At 43.7% G+C, this 23,377-nt stretch overlaps 1 protein-coding gene across 1 annotated transcript; it reads left to right on the forward strand.

The window, feature by feature from the left end:
- Nucleotides 1-295: 295 nt before the first annotated feature.
- On the forward strand, nt 296-23,188 carry LOC110069820 (uncharacterized). Its single transcript, XM_078388630.1, is given in 9 exon segments — nt 296-2,421; nt 3,510-3,641; nt 3,932-4,011; nt 4,433-4,559; nt 6,762-8,393; nt 8,475-8,678; nt 21,425-21,495; nt 21,574-22,668; nt 22,670-23,188. Coding segments are annotated over 8 exon segments (3,444 nt in total). The 5' UTR covers nt 296-2,421; nt 3,510-3,592; the 3' UTR covers nt 22,856-23,188.
- Nucleotides 23,189-23,377: the final 189 nt, after the last annotated feature.

Raw genomic sequence — 23,377 nt, forward strand, 5'->3', positions numbered from 1 at the left:
GAATCTGAATCAACATTTTTGTGCCAGGGGCTGCCTCCTGCTGGCAACTGTGTACCACTCTGTAAGCCAGGATTCTATCAACCCTCACTTGGTCCCAGAGGCTGCTTGAGCAGGAACCTCCCCTTATGGGGCCCTTGTGCATCTTACAGAGAAGGACCAGCTCCCAGTGGGCCCCTCTAGTCCTGCCCCACAGTACAGGGTTGTTGCCTGAAGCAACTACACATCCTCCCAGCACTGCCAAGTGACAGGAGCTTTCCAGAACATGTAGTGAAGGGGGTTTGACTTTGCCCCACCCACCCCCAAGAATCTGTAAGGTGTTTTTGTGAGTACAGTGGTGCCTCGCTAGACAGTTACCCCGCATGACAGTTTTTTCGCTAGACATTGACTTTTTGCGATCGCTATAGCGATTCGCAAAACAGTGATTCCTATGGGGGAATTTCACTGGACAATGTTTGGTCCCTGCTTCGCAAACTGATTTTCGCTAGACGACGATTTCTACAGCTCCCTCCGCACTCTCAAAACGGGTGTTTTCGGGACCTATGCTTCTCAAGACAGCTATTTAAACAGCTGATTGGCGGTTCGCAAAGCGGCTTTCCTATGGCTGATCTTCGCTAGACAACAACAATTCTTCCCCAGGTTTCAATGCATTCCAATGGGGAAATGCTTTTCACTAGACAATGATTTCACTAAACAGCGATTTCAGTGGAACGGATTATCATCGTCTAGCAAAGCACCACTATATGGGAACTCAGAGTGGGGACTGTGGCCTCACAGGTACATCAGCACTTCATGGATCAATGGGACAGAAACTTCTAACCAGACTTAATGAAGTAGTTGCAGTGTGTGAAAAAATCCAGATAACGTCCATCACTGTTAAGCCACCAGGAACAATTATTCTTATGGTGCCGTCTCCCTGCTTTCTTTTCCCAGACGTATTGCTAAGGCGACATTGATCCCATGGCTTAACAAAGTCAGGATCTTCCTCCTTCCTGTGTGCACAGTTTCCCAGGGCAGGAGTTGTGGTTCAGGATTCTGATGTATCCATACTTCGGACACAGTATCGGTACAATAGCTCTGTAGGATTACTTCACTGTCGTAGGATACCTGGATATCTTGTGGTCATTCCTTGGTCCTAAGGAATGACCACAAGATATGCTATGCAGGTCTTTGGCTGCAAATTGAAGGTTTGGGAGGAGAAAGAAACTGAGAAAACTAAAAGGGCCGGGCGGAAGTACTCTAGGCTGCCAGGGTCTTGTAAACAAGGGGGGGGGGAATTGTTGTTGTTTTAAAATAAACTTTTTGTTTCTTACTTATCAGCACAAAAGCATGAGTGACACAAAAGCTGAATGTCCTGTTTGTTACTTTTATTAATATCCAATAAAAGTAGAATCTGTTTCTTCTCTAAACCGAAACAAAGCCACAGGCATAGACTGTGGTGCTGATCATCTCGTCGAGGGACTGGCATCTCTTTGCCTACCATGGATTTGCAGAAAGACCCATACAGTAACTGCATCCCTAGAGGAGAAATCTGAGCCTCATGGTGCAGTGGTTAAACTGTAGTACTGCAGCCAAATCTCTGCTCATAACCCGAGTTCAATCCCAGGTAGCCAGTTTGAGATTCACTCAGCCTTCCAAGGTCAGTAAATAGAGAACCTAGCTTGCTGGGGGCAGGGGCAATGTGTAGTGTGCATAATTTAACTATACACCACCCAGAGAGTTCTTCAAGCACCATGGTGTGGCCTATAAGCTACACACTTTCCCTTTTGCACACGTTTGCTACACACTTAAGACTGGTAGTGTAACACTTATAAATTATTCGCTTACTACTAACGAAGCCTGCAAACACCATTTTAGAAAATAAGTCACTTCTTATTTGCATCTATTAACAGACAACAGGAGCAATGATAACAACAAAATTTTACAATTCCTGTGCCCAAGACCTTGAAAACAACACCAAGACAGAACCTGCTTGCAGAATTTGCAAAGTTCAAGAGTCCCTTTGATTTTTAAAGAAAGACAAAAAGCCACAATCTCTTTTCCTCAATTAGGTTGGGTATCCTTAACACGGGAGAATCTTCAAAACTCAGCCTAACAAACCCAAATCTCCTGTTGATTCATTTAGTGGTCTGATCAAAGTTTAGCAACAGTCTAGTTAGCTTGTTTTATTGCTGTGGCTCCGTCGTTCCGAAGCTTTGAATAACTATCGTTTGGGGCCATTGAAACAATACAGTAAACGGGAACCTCTTGGCGTCTCTTGCCAAGAAACTGGCACAGCTTCAGTCACGTGACGGGAAGCGGGAAACCCAACTTCCGCAGATTTAAAGGCACAAAGGGAGGGGGGAGGGAGGGGGTGCAGCATTACAGGCGGTTCTTCCAAAATACGAAGAGGGGTAAGCTGAGCTCCTGGAACTGGAGACGGAGGTAAAAGAGGGGTGCAATGGGGGAAATCCTGGGCCAGGACGGCCGGGGTGGTGGTGGAGGAGGCAGGATCCTGGATCCTGCCGGCAGATTGCAGTTTCTCGCCCTGGGTTCTTGCAAATGCACACTTTGCGCCTTGCTTCTTTTTTCCCCCCCGCACGGAAATCAAATTCCTCCTCCAATCTTGGTTTTGGAAGAGCAGAAGAAACTGAAATCGTGATCAAAAGGCAGCGAGTGATTCCATCCTCTCCATTTTGGATCCACTGCATCACCCATCGGCTCAGTATCCCAACCAATGTAAAAGCCACCATAAGGGCCATGCATTGGAAAAGCAGATTTCCAGGGACCGAATCATGGTTTCCTGGGCTGGCGAGGTGGGCCCGGGTGGGATGTTACCTTTACAGCAGTGGTTTCCAACCTTGGGTCCCCAGACGGCTCTTGGACTGCAACTCCCAGAAGCCTTCACCACCAGCTGTGCTTGTCAAGGTTTCTGGGACTTGTAGTCAAACACCTTTGGGGGGACCCATGGCTGGGAACAACTGCCCTACAGAGACCTGTTTTGAATTAAACCCCACAGTCTCCTAAGACATTTTAAACCAATCGCTTGCAATTGCCAGACAATTGGGTCCTCAGGAAGTTTGAAGGTGTCCCTCTTTCCTGATGAACCTGCCCTTGTGCTTTGTTCACCAACTGGGACATTCTGACATTCCTGTTGATTTGGCTTAATGACACATAACTTGCCCATCGTCATTGTTTAAAGGCTAGGAAATGGAGATTTGACACAGCTTTGTTGGCCTGGTGCCTCAGAGATGGCCCCCCAGCTATTAACCCCCACTTCTGTGCTCACTTCCCTACGAGCCAGAAGGAATGGCTTCTGATTAAGAGGGTCACATCCTGAGTGACTCTTGTTACAGATCTAGCTTATTTTCTATGCTGATTTTTTTTTGGAGGTTGGAGGTTCCTGCCGTTCTCAAGGTGGATGCGTTATTGTATATTTTTAAATAGATACTTAACATGGAGTGGAAAAGGCAGTCTTCAATCTTCATTCCCCCAAATCACAAACTCACTTGCTTTCTCTCACTTTCCTTCAGCCTTAGATTGAGGCCCCACAGAGCATCAGCCTCGTTAGTCCTCCAGTTCATTATAACTCAGCGGCAGCCACGCTCGTCACCGGATGGATGATTGCTTGGAAAATGGAAATGGCTCTCTTGAAATTGCCTCAGGTAGGATGATGGAGGCAGAGTTGGACAAAGCTGTTTTCTCTGCAAAGTGGAACAGCAGTGATGCCCTGTACAAAAGTCATGATGCCCTAGCCCCCTACTTTAACCTCCTGTCTAGTCAATGTTACATACTGCAAATCCCATAGTTTTCCCCATTTTTTCCTCTCTGAAAGAATACAATGTGGGATTTTTTTCCTCTTGAGCAAAACAAAGATCATTTCCCCCGTCTTTCTCATAATGTGAAAGCATGAGAGAGAATCTGTAGCAGAGAAGAGATACCTTCCCCTTTCTAGGGAACACTGTGTTGTCTCTGCCTCCATGCACAAGGAAGACGAGAAAGGAACAGAAATTGTCTGCAGTGGAAGCCACTCAGGTAGGAGATTATCATGAGCGATGGATTGGTTTCTAATAGAAAAATGATCCATCAAACCAAAGAGACACAAAATGGATCTGAATGTCTGTGTCAGAACTCTGTGTCCTTTTACGCTACACAGCAGTACCACCCACAATAGTGTGATAGACACCCTTAGTCGAACATATTTCTCCACCCTAAACAATAATTTTGTAATAGGGCTACAGTATATTGCTTCACACTGCAAGTTCACATTTTTGTATTGCCACCCACACCTGTGAATCTCACACATCCACCCTGGTCCTTAAAATGCAGGATTCTTGTTGTTATAAACATTTCTGCAGTAGATTTTTGGTATTTTCAATCACTACAGATGAATATGCATTTTTCTTGTATATTGGATTAGTCTTTCTGAGTGTGGGCCTTTTTTTTTTCATTGCAGGAGTCTGTGGTCTTTGAGGATGTGGCCATATATTTCACGGAGGAGGAGTGGGATCTGCTGGATCCAAGCCAAAGATCCCTGTACAGCGAGGTTATGACGGAAAATTATAAGAATGTTTCCTCTCTTGGTAAGGAACATGCTTCTGTGTGAATTTGTTGCCCTTTCTGCTCATATCTGCTGCCAGTCGACTTTTTAACAGCCCAAATAACCAACACCATATTCTAGGATCCAGCTCAGCACCAACACCATATATTATTTGGCCAATTAGCTGTGTCCAAAGTACTGTCTCCTTCTTAGACTAACAAGAAAGCACCATTTCTTTTCACTCTTTCTCACACCCCTGTGGGATTCTGGCCAGTGATTTCAGTGCTGACTCAATATATTTTGTTGCCTAAGACCTAGCAGCAGTGTTTCCAGGTGTTTCTCCTTGATTCTAAGGCCAGAATCCTGTTGGGGAAACACAGTAGAAGGGCAGTTGCATCATCAATTTCCCCTCTCTGTCCAGCTGTTTTTTAGTTGTAAAATAAGGTGCATGGCTGTCACGAAAGTAAAGGTAAAGGTTCCCCTTGACAATTTTTGTCCAGTCGTGTTCGACTCCAGGGGGCGGTGCTCATCCCTGGTTTCAAGCCATAGAGCCAGCATTTTGTCCGAAGACAATCTTCCATGGTCACATGGCCAGTGCGACTTAGACACGGAACGCTGTTACCTTGCCACTGAGGTGGTCCCTATTTATCTACTCGCATTTACATGCTTTCAAACCGCTAGGTTGGCGGGAGCTGGGACAAGCGACAGGCACTCACTCCGTCGTGTAGATTCGATCTTACGACTGCTGGTCTTCTGACCCTGCAGCACAGGCTTCTGTGGTTTAGCCCGCAGCGCCACCATGAAAGACAACCTGCCAAAAGGGGGAGAAACACTAACCACCCTGATGCACAGAGTCTTTCTGCAGCAGGCTTTAGACCTAATTGGTTTAGGGTGCACATACTCAGAAAGTGAAGGAAAATGTTTTGCAAAAACTGGAAATAGTCATATGAAGGTGCATGTCTTTAACTATCACGAGCTGGATTCCAGCCAGTAGATGTTGGATGTATTGCAATATTGAATTATAGAATCATAGTACTCTGCATAATGTGTACACAGATGGCACTCAATTCTAAAATATATTTACATAACAATTGGTGCTGCCACCTTCAGAAGAGGAACAAAGGAAGGATGCTCATTGATGATGGGTGATGTCTTGTGACCCATATTCTAGATTGGTAGACACAGTCACTGCAAAAATTGGGCTATTCCTGTTGTTTTTTATTTTCTGTTTATTACAAACATTATTTGTGAAAATTCTTCAATTTTATCTTTTTCTTAGATCGCTGAAACCAAGATGCTTGTAGTTAGGTAGAATAGGGTGGGGAAGTTTATTTTTCTCTCTGTAATGCACTGCATGTCTACAGTTCTGCTAATACAGTGCTAAAGCTTTTATATTGCTAAATTTCAAAATTATGCAAGTAGTTCAATTTTATATGCTAACCAAGTCATAAATTAAGGCTTTAATGTTGCTTCAATAACTTGAGTTCAGGTTAGGTATCAAAATAATCATTCCACGTATTTTTATTTTCCTCCAAAATTCCAGTTGTTGTTTCTTCTGGAAAAAAGGGGGGGCGGGGAATTTCTTTGCTTTCCTTCCAAAATACGTGAGAATTTTACATGGCTAGATCCATTTTTTCAACTCGCTAAGAAAGGAAGAAACCCGTTTGGCTGCTGGTGCCTAAATCAAAGCTTGGGGACAGGTATCTATGAAGAAAGAAAAGTTGTATCTTTTCTTTTCACCTGAGGTTTATTTTAGTTCAGAATCTTTATAACAATATACATTGGTGCCTCGCTTAACAGGCGCACCGTTTAACGACGAAACCGCAAACCAACTATTTTTTTGTGATCGTTTTTGCGATTACATTGCAATATTCCCTATGGGGGAAAATCGCTTTGCGATGATCGGTACCCTGTTTCACTTACCGATCATCGCAAAGCGAGGATTTTTAACAGCTGATCGGTGGTTCCAAAATGGCCACCGGGTAAACAAAATGGCCGCCCTCTGTGTTTTCGCGCCGATTCCTCGCTTACTGGGCAGCGAAAATGGCGGCCGTATGGAAGATTTTCGCATTAAGGTGAGTTTTAAGCCCATAGGAACACATTGAGGGGGTTTTAATGCATTCCTATGGGCTTTTTAAACTCACGTAGTGACGAAATCGCTATGCGGGGCACCAGTGTAGTGCCCTTCCTCCTTCTCTCTCATGTGTAATATCCAGCTTCATCTCTGATTGTTCTTCCTTTCCAGAATGTACATGGAGAAAAACAAGCACATGTGCCAAGGGTGGACAGAACTATATTCATAAATGGAACCTTGCCAGAGAGCAGGAGACCGAAGCAGAAAAGAAGACATTTTATAAATACAATGTATGTGGAAAAGAGCTGGCGGAGGAGAGGGAACTTATGCTTCACAGGAGACAGGAAGAATCTGGGAAATGTTTGGCTGGCAATTCATACCTTTTGAACCACCACAGTGTCTCCACAGCAGAGAAACCATACAAATGTAATGAATGTGGGAAATCTTTTCCTTGGAAATCACACCTTGTAATCCATCAGAGGGTTCACAGAGAGAGACTATTCAGATGCCAGCATTGTGGAAAACGTTTTGCTTCCAGTTCACAGCTTTTGAGCCATCAGATTGTCCACACAGCAGAGAAACCCTTCAAATGCCTGGAATGTGGGAAATGTTATGCTCGGAAATCCATCCTTGTGGGACATCAGAAAGTCCACACTGGAGGGAAACCGTACAAATGCCAGGAGTGTGAAAAATGTTTTGCTCAAAAATACTTACTTGTGATACACCAGAGAGGCCACACAGGAGAGAAACCCTATAGATGTCAGGAGTGTGGGAATTGCTTCGGTCGGAGTTCAGCACTTTTTTTGCATCAAAGAGTCCATACAGGAGAGAAACCATACAAATGTGAGGATTGTGGGAAATGCTTTGCCTTCAATTCACAGTTCCTGAGCCACCAAAGTTTCCACACAGGGGAGAAACCATACAAATGCCAGGAATGTGGGAAATGTTTTCCTCTGAAATCCACACTTGTGAAACACAAAAGAGTTCACACAGGAGAGAAACCATATTGTTGCCAGGAGTGTGGGAAGTGCTTTGCTCAGAGTTCAGTACTTTTTGTGCATCAGAGAGTCCATACAGGAGAGAAACCATACAAATGCAAGGAGTGTGGGAAGTGCTTTACTTTCAATTCACAGTTTCTGAGACACCAAAGCTTGCACACAGGGGAGAAACCATACAAATGCCAGGAATGTGGGAAATGTTTTCCTTTCAAATCCAGTCTTGATAGACACAAAGACATCCACACAGAAGAAAAGAGATTCAAATGCCAGGAATGTGGTGAATGTTTTGCTCAGAAGAGCAACTTCATTACTCACCAGAGAGTCCACACAGGAGAGAAACCGTTTCAGTGCCAGGAGTGTGGGAAATCTTATATTTCCAGATCCTCCCTCTTGAATCACCAGAGAGTCCACACAGGAGAGAAACCATACAAGTGCCAGGAATGTGGGAAATCTTTTGCTCAGAAATACTCCCTTCTGACACATCAGAGAGTCCACACAGGAGAGAAACCATACAAGTGCCAGGAATGTGGGAAATGTTATACTTCCAGGTCCTCCCTTGTGAACCACCAGAGAGTCTACACAGGAGAGAAACCATACAGATGCCAGGAGTGTGGAAAATGCTTTGGTCGGAGTTCAGCACTCTTTTTGCATCAAAGAGTCCACACAGGAGAGAAACCATACAAATGTGTCCAGTGTGGGAAGTGCTTTAATTTCAATTCACAGTTTCTGAGACACCAAAGCTTGCACACAGGAGAGAAACCATACAAATGCCAGGAATGTGGAAAATGTTTTCCTCTCAAATCAAGTCTTGTGAGACACAGAGACATCCACATAGAAGAAAAGCGATTTAAATGCCCGGACTGTGGGGAATTATTTGCTCAGAAAGCTAGTTTTGTGACACACCAGAGAGTCCACAGGGGAGAGAAACCATTCCAATGCCAGGAGTGTGGGAAATGTTATACTTCCAGATCAAACCTTGTGAACCACCAGAGAGTCCACACAGGGGAGAAACCATACAAGTGCCAAGAGTGTGTAAAATGTTACACTTCTAGAGCCTCCCTGCTGAACCACCAGAGAGTCCACACAGGAAGTAAACCATAGAAGTGCTAAGAATGTGGAAAATACTTTGTTCACAGTACACTCATTCAGAAACGTCTCACAATTCCCCCTTCGAGGAACCATATAAATACCATGAGTGTGGGCAATGCCTTGTTTCTGATTTCTTCTTCATTGATATAAAGATCTTTTTAAAAATGAAAATGAGTACTGTACATCTCTTGACTTTTAAAATAACTATAAGATGTAGCAAAAACTTGTCAACAGTTTTACCTGCATTCTCAGAATCATCCTAGAACCCTCTAAGTGGTGCCTCGCTTAGCAATGTTAATCCATTCCGGAAAAAACGTTGCTAAGTGATTTCATTGCTAAGTGATATTAAAAAGCCCATAGAAATGCATTAAAACGTGATTAATGTGTTCCTATGGGCTTAAAAGCTCACCTTAAAGCGAAAATCCTCCATAGCGCCGCTATTTTCGCTGCCTCTTAAGCGAGGAAAAACAGTGGGCGGCCATTTTGTTTTCCTGGCGGCCATTTTGAAACTGCCGATCAGCTGTGCGAAAATGGGGGCTTTGCGATGATCGCTTCCCTGCGATCATCGTAAAGCGAAATTTCCCCATAGGGACCATCGCAAAGCGATCGCTTTTGTGATCGCAAAAACTCCGGCGCTAAGCGATTTCGTCGCTCAACGGAGCGATCACTAAACGAGGCACCACTGTATATAGGAATAATGACCAGTTTAGCCTAGACTGTAAGCACTGCTGTTAAGGTTTGCATCAGTCCTTAAAGCCGATCTCCATAATCTAACATGGGGAAATGTTAGAGTCCAATGTACGAAGAAGAGCTGGTTGCAGTTTCAATGTAGCCCATGAATGTACTTGAGTCTCACAAATGAAAGTTGCAATTACTGCTCCTGATTTGCAGGTGGTGCTTGGAAAATAATTTTTTCAACTCAGTCCTGATCCTTGAACTGGGCAAAAGTTTGCCTTGCCATTAAACAAACAAACCGCTGGGTAGTAGTTTAGAGAAGCCGCCTGAGAGAAGGTCTTGGAAACAATATTTGTATTATATGTCCCATGGTCTGTAGGAAGGGTTTCTATTATTTTCAGATTTTGTTGAAAGAATCAATTCAGCTTTTATCTCCTCCTGTTTATGCTCCTGCACCTTCGGGGCACTTGTGCACTGATCCCTATTTGGTCAGTAATACTAATCACTTTCTTCATTTGGTGTATATGTAGTTTTACATTAGGAATCCATGTACTTTGCCGAGGTTCGAACTCTTGATCTTTAATAGCACTTTTAATAAAGTTCAGCACAGCTTTGGGCCATTTTATTGGAGAGGTATCTTTCAGGTCCCCTGCAATACTTGCTCAAGAAAAAGAAGTCTTAAAACTGCTCCTCCGTGGCTGAGCCACGAAAGGGTAAGATGTGACCCATAGCTGATCGCCTGGCAGATGTGCTTCTGTTGAGGTTTGCAGTTTTTCATATTTGTATTGTTTTAAATTGGGCATCGCTACAGATCAGACACACCCAGGGCTCAGCGAAAAAAGCAAACACACAGCAGTGGGAAGCTGGGGTTTGTGCTTTGAATTATTCCGGTTGTACGTATCAGTTCAAACAATATAGGCATCTTACTTGCCAATGATTATCATGCATTCAGCATTTTAAACAGGAACATCCCTTCTCACACACCAAATGCATTCTAAATGGTGAAAGATACATCATAGGATGAAATATGGACTTAGCAGAGAAGAGTATCAAGCACCTGACCCTCTTAATGTGTGCACAGTTTTCCATAACAACAGTTGTGGTTCAGGATTCTGATCCATTCATCCTTTGAACATAGTATGGATACAATAGCTGTGCAGGTTTAATTCCCTGTCTGAGGATGCCTGGAGGACGATGGTTTTTATCACAAGAGATGCTGCATAGGTGCTACTGCTTCGAATGGAAGGTTTGGGAGAGAAAGGAAACAGGGAGAACTACAAGTGCTAGACAGAACAACAGTAGCCTGTCAAGATCATGGTTAGAAATCCCTTGTAAACAACTGGGAGGTGGGGTGGGATTGTTTTCTTTTAATAAACTTTTTTCCTGTACAATGGTGCCTCGCTAGACAGTTACCCTGCATGACAGTTTTTTCACTAGACATTGACTTTTTGCGATCGCTATAGCGATTCGCAAAACAGTGATTCCTATGGGGGAATTTCGCTGGACAATGTTTGGTCCCTGCTTCACAAACCAATTTTCACTAGACGATTTTGACAGCTCCCTCTGTGCTCGCAAAATGGGTGTTTTCGGGACCTAAGCTTCGCAAGACAGCAATTCAAACAGCTGATCGGTGGTTCGCAAAGCGGCTTTCCTATGGCTGATCTTTGCTAGACGAAGATTCTTCCCCACTGGAATGCATTAAACAGGTTTCAATGCATTCCAATGGGGAAATACTTTTCGCTAGATGATGATTTCGCTAAACAGCAATTTCAGTGGAACGGATTATCATTGTCTAGCGAGGCACCACTGTATATCAGAAGTGTGGCATGTTGCTTATATCAGAAGTATGGGTGATGCAAATGCTGGATGTCTATAACTTTGACCAATACCCAATTGGAGTAGAACCCTATTGTTATAATTTTGTCTTCTTCCAGTTATTAAACATATCTACCTGCATCTCTTGGAAGTTAGAGGCCTACAGCTAAGTATGCTGATGGAGAGGTTGTAAGAAGACAAAAGGGAGTACCGCTTGCCAAGGTTCCCAACAATATGGTGAGCAACTTCAGCTTCAGAAACCAGGAAGATTCAATGATGGGAAAACTCTTTCCAGTTTAAGATTTGGGTTGTGACTGTTTCATGTTAGCTCAAGTGTTACAAAGTCAGGAATTGTGAAGCTAAGGCTGTCTTCCAGGATCAGAAAGGAGGCAGTACAATGTCATACACTGCTGGGCTACACTTCGCCTTGGTTTGCCAAATCTAGACTAAGAGGACCATTGGAAAGCAAACAAATAGGTTCAAGGTTAAATTCCAGCCTGAACATTCCCTAAAAAAGAAACTGGGGTTGTTCTATTTTGGACCTCTTGCGAGAAATCTTGCAAGAAAAAACAGGAATGCTTGTTAGCAGGAGAAGATGAAGATGGAGTGACACCATAAGAAAAGGCATGGCCTTTTGCTTGAAATAACTGATCATAGCTAATGAGATGCCCTTTTGGGGGACATGAATTCATAGGGACACCCTATGCTAAGGAACTTGACCCAACTCCGGGAGGCAGTGGAAGACAGGAGGGCTTGGCGTGTTCTGGTCCACAGGGTCACGAAGAGCTGGACACAACTAAACAACAACATGTTAAGGAACGATTTGGCAGCATGCAATGACAAAGACACAGTACCTGGGACCTTAGGGATGCCCTGTACCCAGCCACATGAAGGATGCGAGCCTTACCGCACTAGATCCATTTGTCCAAATGTGCCCCATGAGAGCCTCGCTTTAACTAGTGGTACAATTGGCCCAAAGGAATGCTCAGAGGTCCCAAACAAGGGTGACTGTGTCACCATGGGACAAAAATGTCTGTTAGCCATTTTGGGTGGAGGCGCTCGTGGGTCATCTGGGACCCCCTGTGCAGATAATAGTAGGTATTTTGTCAATGAGTTGGGCTGGGGGGGACCTGTCAGATTGCTGACGGTGGCAGAGAGATGCCACTTGGGACTCTGTCAAGGTTGTTGCGGGCAGGCCGTTCAAAATCAGCAGTGCCATGAAGAGGGAGGTGCCTTATGCCAGAACAAAAACCTAAATTTGCTCCTTAGGAGACCTGGGGACTGTTGGCTACCGGAAAAGGCAGAGACAGAAAAAAAAGAGAGCAGAGGTTGTCAGCGATGGGGAATGGAGCGCTACCTCAGCCCAGGCTTGCTTCCTTCCTCCCTTCCTTCCCACCATCCCATCTCGCCTGCAACCTTAACGGATGGAGAAACTTGGGATTTCGCTGCATTCCCAACCTTCTCACATGCGGGAGGAAAGGGGGGGGGCGGAGGAAAACAAATGTCCATTTTAAATCCCAGGCACAAAAGAAAGCAGCATCGAGGATGGGCATTTCAACATGCAAAGGGTGTCTTTCCTTTTGCATCTCATTAACTATGATCAGTTATTTTTCTTTTCTTTGCTATTCCATCTTGGTAATCCTCTCTTTAAATTAATTGTTTGAAATTGAAATTGTAATTGTAATTTTATGTTCTGTTTTATTTTGTAAGCCGCCCGGAGTAGACATGGTCTAGAGGGGCGGGGTAAAAATCAAATAAATAAATAAATAAATAAATAAATAAATAAATAAATAAATAAATAAATAAATAAATAAATAAATAAATAAAGGCGGCTGCAGGACCCCAAAGCTTGCCGATTATTATTGAGTGATTCGATCCAGCAATGATCAACACTTGTTTCTGCATTTTTGCACAAAGCCTATATATGTAGTTTGTTGACATTGCATCTTTGTTCCAAACACGTCGGAATATTCCAGGAATAATAACCATTGGGGGGGGGCACTGAAAGCGAGGAAAAACGTACATTGGATGAGTTTGTGGTGGTGGTGGGGTGGGGGTGGGTTTCTTGCCAGGAGTCTGGCATGGCTTCAATCACATGATGGGAAGTGGAAACCCCAATTTCCTCAGATTTAAAAGCACGTCAGTCCCCGTTCCCCCCCCCCCCAGGAGAGGAGCAGTGCAGCACAAAAGGGGGGCCCTTCCAAAATACCCAAAGGGAGGAAGCTGATCTCCGGGAATTGGAGGCGGAGGTAAAAAGGAGAGAACAGGGGGAATTTTAGGGTCCAGGAGGGCAGGGGAGGAAAGGAGAAAAGAGAAGGAGGAGAGGAGAGGGGAGGGCAAAAAGAAACACCTGATTCTTTTTTTTCTTTATAGTTTTTTCCCATCTTGATCTTCTAATTTGTTGATATAATTATATCATTGATTTCTATATAGTGATGGTTTTTATTTGATTGTATTTTGCAATGTTTTATTCATCTTTGTAAGCCGTCCCGAGTAGACTTTGCCTAGAGGGGCGGGGGATAAATCAAATAATAAATAAATAAAATTAAAATAAATAAACTTGAGCCTGCAGGCAGATTTATTTTTTTCTCACCTTGGATTTTTGCAAATATACAGTTTGCACGTTACTTTTTTTTCTGTCTCACGGGCCATTTCACTAGTGAAAAGACGTTCTGCGCAGTGCTTTTCTCAAAACCTACAAGTGATTGTTGATGATGATATTTTTAATGTGCCACTAAGTTGTCTCAGGCCTATGGCGACTGGTTTCAGAAATGTCTCATCCTGAGCATCCCAACTCATGGCTGGAAAAGTCAAGGTTTCCTTGATGAAGTCAGTTCATTCTTGGTTGCCCTCTTTTCCTGCTAGCGTGACGTTTTCCCAGCCTTAATCTGTCCTTCTCCCAAGGAGTCTTGTCTTTTTACACAATGGAAGTACCTAAAATGCAACAGTCTCCACTTTTTAATTTTCTCACGAAGATGATGTTGGCAGAGATGAAAGGCTCAGCTCCATGTCAAAAGCAAATCACACACCCCCTCGCTTCAAAGACCTACTAACTTTTCTTGGTCATCTGTGGGGGGTGGGAGAGGTTAAATTCATTCTCAAAAGATGCTTTCGGCACAGCCTCCAAAACTGAAAAATTGAGTTGGGTTCAGAAGGAATGAACGGGTCTCATGTTGTCCCTTTTGAATTCTCTCCACCCAGTATCCCAGCAAATTTAAAGGCCACCTCGGGGTCATATCATTTGTTGGAAAGACAGATTTTCAGGGCCTGAATAATTATTTCCTATGCTTGTGACCTGACGTCGAGGTGGCAGATGTTACCCCTAGAGAGACCCATTATGAAATCTCACAATGTTTAGCCAGCAAAGAGAGTTTAAACCACTTGCAACTCCCAGGCAGTTGAGTCCTGGTAAAATTAAAGGTGTGCCCTTGTGCTTTGTTCACCAACTGAAACACCTGAAATTTCTGTTCGACAAAAACTGCCCTTTTAAGCTGTATATCCTTATTTAAGAGCTATCCAGTGTGTTGTAATGTAGTGGATCAGAAATAGGGACATGACACAGCTTTGTTGGTCTGGTACTTCGGAGATATACCCCCGTTGCTTACCTCCACATCTGGGCTCACTTTCCTTTACGATTAAAGTAATGGTTGCTGAAGAACAGGGTTGGGATGAAGGATCTGCCGGGCTCTTCTCCACAGATCTGGTGTCTCTTCTGGGCTGCCTGCCTCATTTTTTTGTGGAGGGTGGGATGAGGTGGCTGCTATTCTGAGGGTGGATATGTTTATAAATGTTTAAATGAAGGTTCCACATATCTTTAGACACCTTGAGACTCATGAGATGGAAAGGCAGTCCTCAAAGTTGCTTTCCTAAACTCACATGCTTTCTCTCCTTTCCCTTCAGTCTTGGATTGAGTCCCCACAAAGCATCCGCCTCGTTGGCCCTCCAGTTGTGGAACAATTACAACAATCCAGCGGCAGCCGCTCTCGTCACCAGATGGCCGAATGCTTGGAAAACAGAAATGGCTGCCTTGGAATTGCCTCAGGTAGGAGGACGGAGGCAGGGCTGAGCAAAGATGTTACTTCTATGAGGTGGAACAGAAGTTCTTTCCCCTATAGAAGTCATAGTGCCTAGTGCCTTTCAGTCCTTTATTTAGAAGTTTGAGGTGTAAATAAAATGAATTAAAATGAAGAAATACAGCCAATGAAGTAACCTGCTAACATGAGCCAAAATCCCTTCACTGGGTCTGGGACAAAGGTGACCTACAAACTACACTGAATGAATGAATGAATGAATGAATGAATGAATGAATGAATGAATGAATGAATGAATGAATGAAAGGTGACCTACAAACTACACTGAATGAATGAATGAATGAATGAATGAATGAATGAATGAATGAATGAATGAATGAAAGGTGACCCACAAACTACACTGAATGAATGAATGAATGAATGAATGAATGAATGAATGAATGAATGAATGAATATTTTCTATAGTAGCCCCTCCATCTCCAGTGCTGGTAGGATACAATGTAATGATTGGTTGTTCTGAATGTTAAGGGAAAAAAATTAAAATATAAATAAAATTAATATGCCCAGTCAAATGATCATGTGAAGAAGAAAATCTCACAGTAGCCTCCCCCAACCTCACCAAGGAAAAACAAACAAACTGTAACAAATGAAGTGACCGCGAATGTCATGGGATACGTATACCTCACCCTGAATCAGACGCTTGTGCTGTTCCACCTTATTGTCTTGTCCACTGTAACTGACTGCAGCTCTCCTGAGTCCCGGATTCTTTGAAGTAGAAGACCTGCCAGAAAATGAACTAGCATGTTCTCTATGAAAAGCAATGCATGACATCTGAATCGCATGAACTATGGTCGGATCTATCCTCTGAACCTCTTCAGTTTGCAATCTCGTGTCATCATTAAGGGCGGCTGAGAATTTGGTGAGGGTGGGTGTGGTGTTTGCCCTCGTAGCCCATTTGTCTCCCCCAAAGGCAGACCAAAACACCTCTTGACATGCTGCCACCAGTTGATCTCCTTATCGACATACTTTACTTAGAAAAGATGAAGGTCCATTCAGTACTGACTTTTTAATAGAACAGGTTTATTGACTACAGTGGGTTTCTGGAACAATTCATAAGGACAATCTTCAAGTTTCATCAACCTTCTATAGTTATTATCACAATTTACACTCAGACTAATCACTCCTCAGACCCCAAACTATCCTTCTCTCCCTGATTCCTAACACAGACTCCAACTGAACTCTCCTCTCAGGCTCCGCCTTTTAACATCCCTTTCGGCCCCACCTCTTAACCATATTTGCATATAACTCATGAAAAATGCATAACGTATTGCATAACAAGGGTGACCGCTACAGTACGAAATCTTAGGCCACACAAGAATGGAGTGGATTTGCCTACAGTGTATTTGGGTTCTTTCAGGAGAAAGACAGAGTATAGATATTTTCCAAAAAATAAATAAAACAAGTGCTGGATGTCATGAATCGGGCAAGATTTTGTAACTGAGCCAGAAATTCTTCGTGACTCTTAGACACGTTGTGGAAAGTGTGTTGAAAGAGAGCGACCGAGCACCCAATTAGTGTGTCCATTTTGATGATTGGATTGGTCTCCTGCCTGATGGATAAATTAGATGCAGAGACCTGCCAGTGGGGAGCAGGCTCCGTAGACCAACCCCTCGTAATAGAGATGCCCTGCGCTTTTCCCCTTTGCAGAACACATATTATGGGCTCTGTCTCCGTCCAGAAATAATGCCATAGCCCCCTGCTCTAACCTGCTGTCTACTGAATGCTTTATACTGCAAATCCCATCAGTTTTTCTCTCAAATTAATCCAGTATAAGATTTTGTTCTCTTAAAACAAAGAGGGACGTCGTGGCGCTGTGGGCTAAACCGCAGAAGCCTGTGCTGCAAGGTCAGAAGACCAAGCAGTTGTAAGATCGAATCCATGCAACGGAGTGAGCGCCCATCACTTGTCCCAGCTCCCGCCAACCTAGCGGTTCAAAAGCATGCAAATGCAAGTAGATAAATAGGGACCACCTTGGTGGGAAGGTAATAGCGTTCCGTGTCTAAGTTGCGCTGGCCATGTGACCACGGAAGATTGTCTTCGGACAAAAACGCTGGCTCTATGGCTTGGAAACGGGGATGAGCACCGCCCCCTAGAGTCGAAAACGACTGGACAAAAATTGTCAAGGGGAACCTTTACCTTTACCTTAAAACAAAGAACAATTTTCTTTCATAATTATAAAGTCTTTAGGTCCATGCTAGAGAGTATCTGTAATAAAGAAGAGCTGCCATCCTGATTCCTTCCCCTTCTGTCTTGCTTTTCTCTCCTTTCCAGGGGATACTGTGTGGTCTCCTTCTCCCTCCACGAGGAAGGTGGGAAAAGGACAGAAATGGTCTGCAATGGAAACAACTCGGGTCGGAGACTCTTGGAAGCTATTGGTAGGTTTCCAAAGCTGTTTGGATCCACCAAACCGAAAAGCGTTAATGTCCATTTGAGTTTCTACACGTGCAAAACACTGTGATCTGGATTATGCCTTGCCAGCAGACGTTGGGAAGAGAATCCAGAAAACATGTCTTTAGTTCAAATTGATATTTGTGGTTCACACAGGAGAGAAGCCATTCCAATGCCAGGAATGTGGGAAATGCTTTGCTCGGAGTTCACTACTGTTTGTGCCTCAGAGAGTTCAGCCGTTGGTGACCTCAGAATGTGGCATCAGTTCAAAACCTCTGCTGACATTCTGTGTCGTTTTGCACTAAACACCAGTGCTGCTCACAACAGAGTAATGGACACAACAGAGTAATGCTCACAACAACCACCATCATTTTTAATAGATTTATATCACTTATGTCCAGAGTTTCTCATCACCACCTGCAAGTGGGGAACTCACCCATCCAACCCTGGTTCTTGGTTAAAATACAACATTCTTGTTTTTATTTAAATTTCTGCAATAGATTTTAGTACTATATTTTGAATCACCACAGGCACATACATATTATTTCTGCATATTGGATTAGTCTTTTTGAAGAGGGCTTGTTTTTTTTTTCATTGCAGGATTCTGTGGACTTTGAAGATGTGGCCATATATTTCACAGAAGAGGAGTGGGACCTTCTGGATCCAAACCAGAGATCTCTGTACAGGGAGGTTATGACGGAAACTTATGAGAATGTGTCCTCTCTTGGTAAGGAAGGTGCTTCTGTCTTCTTGTCCTCCTTACTTACAGTAGATTGGCTGCATGATAACAAAAGATGACTTTTTAAAGGCCCAAATAACCACCATAATACTCTTGCATATTCTGTAATTTACTCCTTCTTTCCTATCCCAGGAAGGAAGCAGATTTACCTTTTTTTGTCTTTCTCACTCACCTGGAGCATCCTGCTCAATTAGCTGCCTATGAAGTACTATCTCCTTCTTAGACATTGAAAGTGTTTTTTACACACCTGTGAGATCCTCACCCACCACTTCAGTGCTGACTCAATATCTTTTGCAGCCTGAGGCCTAGCTGCAGACTTTTCAGGTGATTCTCCTTGATTCTAAGGCTAGAATCCTCTTCTGGAAACACAGAGTAGGAGGGAAGTGTGCGAGTTATTTTCCCTCTCTGTCTAGCTCTCTCCGGCACACCCACTGGTTACAAAATCAGATACATAGTAGTTACACAACCAGCCATGTGAAGGACAACCTGCGACATTAACGTTCTGCAGACATAGTTTTCTGTAACAAGGTTTAGACCAGGCTTGTCCAACCTGCGGCCCGAGGGCCGCATGCGGCCCAGGTCGGCTCACAATGCACCCCAGTGCAATTTTTTTATTTTAAAAGAAATTCCAAAGTTTCAAGTTGCACTGCTGGCGCTTGCGGCCGGGGCACGTCACAACGGTGGGGGGGGGGGGGAGAGAGGGAAGGAAGGAAGGAGGGGGAGGGGAGGGGAGAGGAGAGGGGGGCTGTGTGACTGCATTGCGCCATCCCCGTCAATAGGTGGACCCCCTCCCGGCCCCATAAACCCACCGGAGTTGAAGCTGGCAGCCTCTGCTGTTTGAGATCGCAGCTGCCGGTAAGTGCGCTTGGAGCGGGCCTGCGGAGGACGGCTAGGGCTGCCCCCCCCCAGCCAAATTTATGTGTGGCCCAAATCAAATTTTCGTCTTCTAATGTGGCCCAGGGAAGGTGAAAGGTTGGACACCCCTGGTTTAGACCTTGAAGAATTAGGAAGCACACATTCCCTAAACTGGGAATAGAGGCATGAAGGCAATTTATTTATTTATTTATTTATTTATTTAATTAATTAATTAATTAATTAATTTATATCCTGCCTATCTATGGGAGGTATTAACAAAGAAATACTTACTGGTCCTCCAATCCCCCATTGGGCTAGACTGGTAATGGTTGCCATTGCACCCCTCTGCTGGACCACTGCACCAGCAGAGGGGAATGCCAAAATCCGGGATCGGAGGACGGGTAAGTATTTCTCGATGGCAATTTATGGCTCGTGTGCCCACAGAGAGGGCTCTGTATGCCAGCTGTGGCATGCATGCCATAGGTTTGCCATCACTGGTATAGACTATACAGGATGTATATAATAAACTGTACAGAATTAGAGACTGGTAGTACCTCAGAACAATGTACAGTGGTGCCTTGCTTAACGATTGCCTCAAACAACGAAACCGCTATACGATGACTGTTTTGCGATCGCAAAATGATGTTTTAATAGCCAAAATCCGCTTTGCGACAATCGGTTCCCTGCTTCGGGAACCGATTCTTCGCATTATGACGTTTTTAAAACAGCTGATCGGCTGCTTCAAAATGGCCGCCCGCTGTGTAAAATGGCTCCCCACTGTGTTTTTGGACGGATTCCTCACTTTACAGGCACCGAAAATGGCCACCCCTATGGAGGATCTTCGCTGGACGGTGAGTTTTTCAGCCCATTGGAACACATTGAACGGGTTTTCAATGAGTTTCAATGGGATTTTTTATTTCGCTTAACGAGGTTTTCGCTCTACAGCGATTTCGCTGGAATGGATTATCCTCGTTAAGCGAGGCAGCACTGTATACACAGATGATTCTCAAATCCAAGATAGGAAGAAAAGGGTGGAAGAATTTGTCTCTCTCCTCAATACACAGGAGATCTACAATCCTGCTAGTATAGTACTAAAGCTTTTTACATTGCTAAATTTCATTATACAGTAGTTCAGTTTGATATGCTAACTAAGTTATGAATGAAGGCTTTTATGTTGGTTCATCAAGAGCATGAGTTCAGGTTGGATCATAATATGTACTGTATGTATTAATCCCTCCCCCCCTGAAATTCTGGTTTTTGGGTGTTTTTTCAGGAAAATAACAGGGGGAAATATCTTTGCTTGCTTTCCGTATATCCAGAGAATTTACATCTCTGGCTGGGAGGAGCTTCATAAAATGTATGATTAAGGATTCTCCATTCTTGGTTCATGGAATCCTATAGTTTTGATGGTAATCTGAGGGTACATCAAGGTATCATCCCACATTAATGCAATCCTGTAATTCTAAACTCAGTACAACTGCAACTTTAGAGTCTGCCCTCAATGTTACTATAGAAGGTTTAGTTTGCTCAACTTGATATCCAGCCTGTTTCTGGTGAACTTCAAGCTTGGAGTGCCAGGCTCCTATGAGGAAATATTATATGTTTTCTTTTCCCCTGAGGTTTATTTTATTTCAGAATCTTTAAAACTATTTAGTTCTCTTACTCCTCTCTCACACACATAGGATCCAGCTTCATCTGCCTCAATGTCAATGTAACCGGTTTAGTTTTTTAAACTCGCTAACAAAAAAGAAACCTCTTCAGTCATTTCTGCTGAATTCTCAAGTTTAGGATGCCAGGCACCCATGTAGAAAAAAGCATCCTTTCTTTTCATTTATTTTATCTCACATTCATTACAAGTGTTCTTTTTTTTTCCTCCTCCTTGTTTCTCATACATAGGATTCAGCTTCATCTGTGATGGTTCTTCCTTCCAAGCAGATATTTGGAGAGAAATATGTTTACATCCAAACCGTGAGACATGTTATATCCAAAAGTTAGACACTTCCAGGCACCAGGACACCCATAGAGAAGAAAAGGCGTCTTTCATACACAGAGTATGCAAAAAAGAGTTTGATCAAAAGATGGAGCTTGTACTTCACAAGATGGTTGACATTAGATGTGAAGAATCTGAAAAATGTCTGGCTGGTAATTTATCCCTTGTGAACCACCAAAGTGTCTACCTTGGAGAGAAACCGTATAAATGTATGGAGTGTGGGAAAACATTTGCTTGGAATTCACACCTTGTGAAACATCAGAAAGTCCATGCAGAGAAACTTTACAGATGCTTGAAGTGTGGAAAACGTTTTGCTTCCTGTTCACAACTTTTGAGCCATGAGGTGATGCACACAGGGGAGAAGCCCTTCAAATGCCAGGAATGTGGGAAATGTTATGCTCAGAAATCGGTCCTTGTGGCACACCAGAAAGTCCACACAGGGGAGAAACCACACAAATGCCAAGAGTGCGGGAAATGTTATGCTGAGAAATACTTACTGGCGACACACCAGAGAGTCCACACAGGAGAGAAACCCTACAAATGCCAGGAGTGCGGGAAGTGCTTTGCTCAGAGTTCACCACTTTTTGTGCATCAGAGAGTCCATACAGGAGAGAAACCATACAAATGCGAGGAGTGTGGGAAATCTTTTGCTTTTAGTTCACAGTTTCAGAGCCACCAGAGCTTCCACACAGGGGAGAAACCATTTAAATGTGAGGAATGTGGGAAATGTTTTCCTCTGAAATCTACCCTCATGCGCCATGAGAATATCCACACAAAAGAGAAGCGATTCCAATGCCAGGAATGTGGGAAATGTTTTGCTCAGAAATCCTGCCTTGCACCCCACCAGAGAGTCCACACAGGAGAGAAACCATTTCAGTGCCAGGAATGTGGGAAATACTTTGCTTGGAGTTCACAACTGTTTGTACATCAGAGGGTTCACACAGGGGACAAACCGTACCAATGTCAGGAATGTGGAAGATGCTTTGCTAGCAAGGTAGACCTTATGAAACATCAAAGAATCCACACAGGAGATAAGCCCTTCCAATGCCAGGAGTGCAGGAAGTGCTTCTCCCGCAAAGAAGTCCTCGTCATGCATCAGAGAATCCACACAGGAGAGAAACCCTACAAATGCCAGGATTGTGGGAAATGTTTTGTTTGCAAGGCACAACTTATGAAACATCAAAGAACCCACACAGGAGAAAAACCATTCAAATGCAAGGATTGTGGGAAATATTTTGCCCGCAAGGCAGACCTTATGCAGCATCAGAGAATCCACACGGGAGAGAAACCTTACAAATGCCAGGAATGTGGGAAACAGTTTGCTCAGTCTTCATCCCTTTTGTACCATCAAAGTATCCACACAGGAGAGAAACCGTACCAGTGCCAGGAATGTGGGAAATGCTTTGCTCTCAGTACACTCCTGCTGAAACATCACACACTTCATCATTAGAAAAAAAAACCATACAAGTGTCAAAAGTAGATATAGGAGCTTCATATTCATATCCTGGGGGAATGCAGATATGAAGTCCAGCACCATAGGTGCCACTGTGGTCTATTTCTGCCCCCCAAAACTAGCCCAGGCCACTCACCTGGCTCCTCATAATGCGCGTTTCCAACAGTGGTGATATTGCACCAATTGCGGACATAATCCCGCTTGCGCTGCCCCAACGGCTCAGCAGCTGAATGGGAAAACCTATCTTCCCACCACCTCACTGGAGACATAATTCATTATTAGTGCAATATTGCCACCGTTGGACGCGCATACTGTGAAGAAGCTGGTGAGTGGATGGGGCTGGTGCAGGGGGGCAGGAATGGACCACCATGACACATGTGGTGCACAATGTCATATCCATATGCCCTGGGATATGATTGCGGAGCTCCCATGTCTAGTCATGAAAATGAGAAATGCCTTTGTTATGGTTTATACTTCATTGATATAAATAACTTTTTAAAATGAAGATGGCCACTTCTCTTTAAGTTTTCAGATAACAATATTAAGGTACAGGAAACAAAAAATTGCCAAGTGTTCTACTATTGTCAAGATTATTCTAGGAAGCTAGTCCTTACAGTTACACAAAAATAATGACCCAATTTGCCTAGACCGGGGTGTCCAACCTTTCACCTTTCCTGGGCCACATTAGAAGATG

Source organism: Pogona vitticeps, chromosome 2 (assembly GCF_051106095.1).
Source record: "Pogona vitticeps strain Pit_001003342236 chromosome 2, PviZW2.1, whole genome shotgun sequence".
In the NCBI taxonomy this organism is placed as follows: Eukaryota; Metazoa; Chordata; class Lepidosauria; order Squamata; family Agamidae; genus Pogona; species Pogona vitticeps.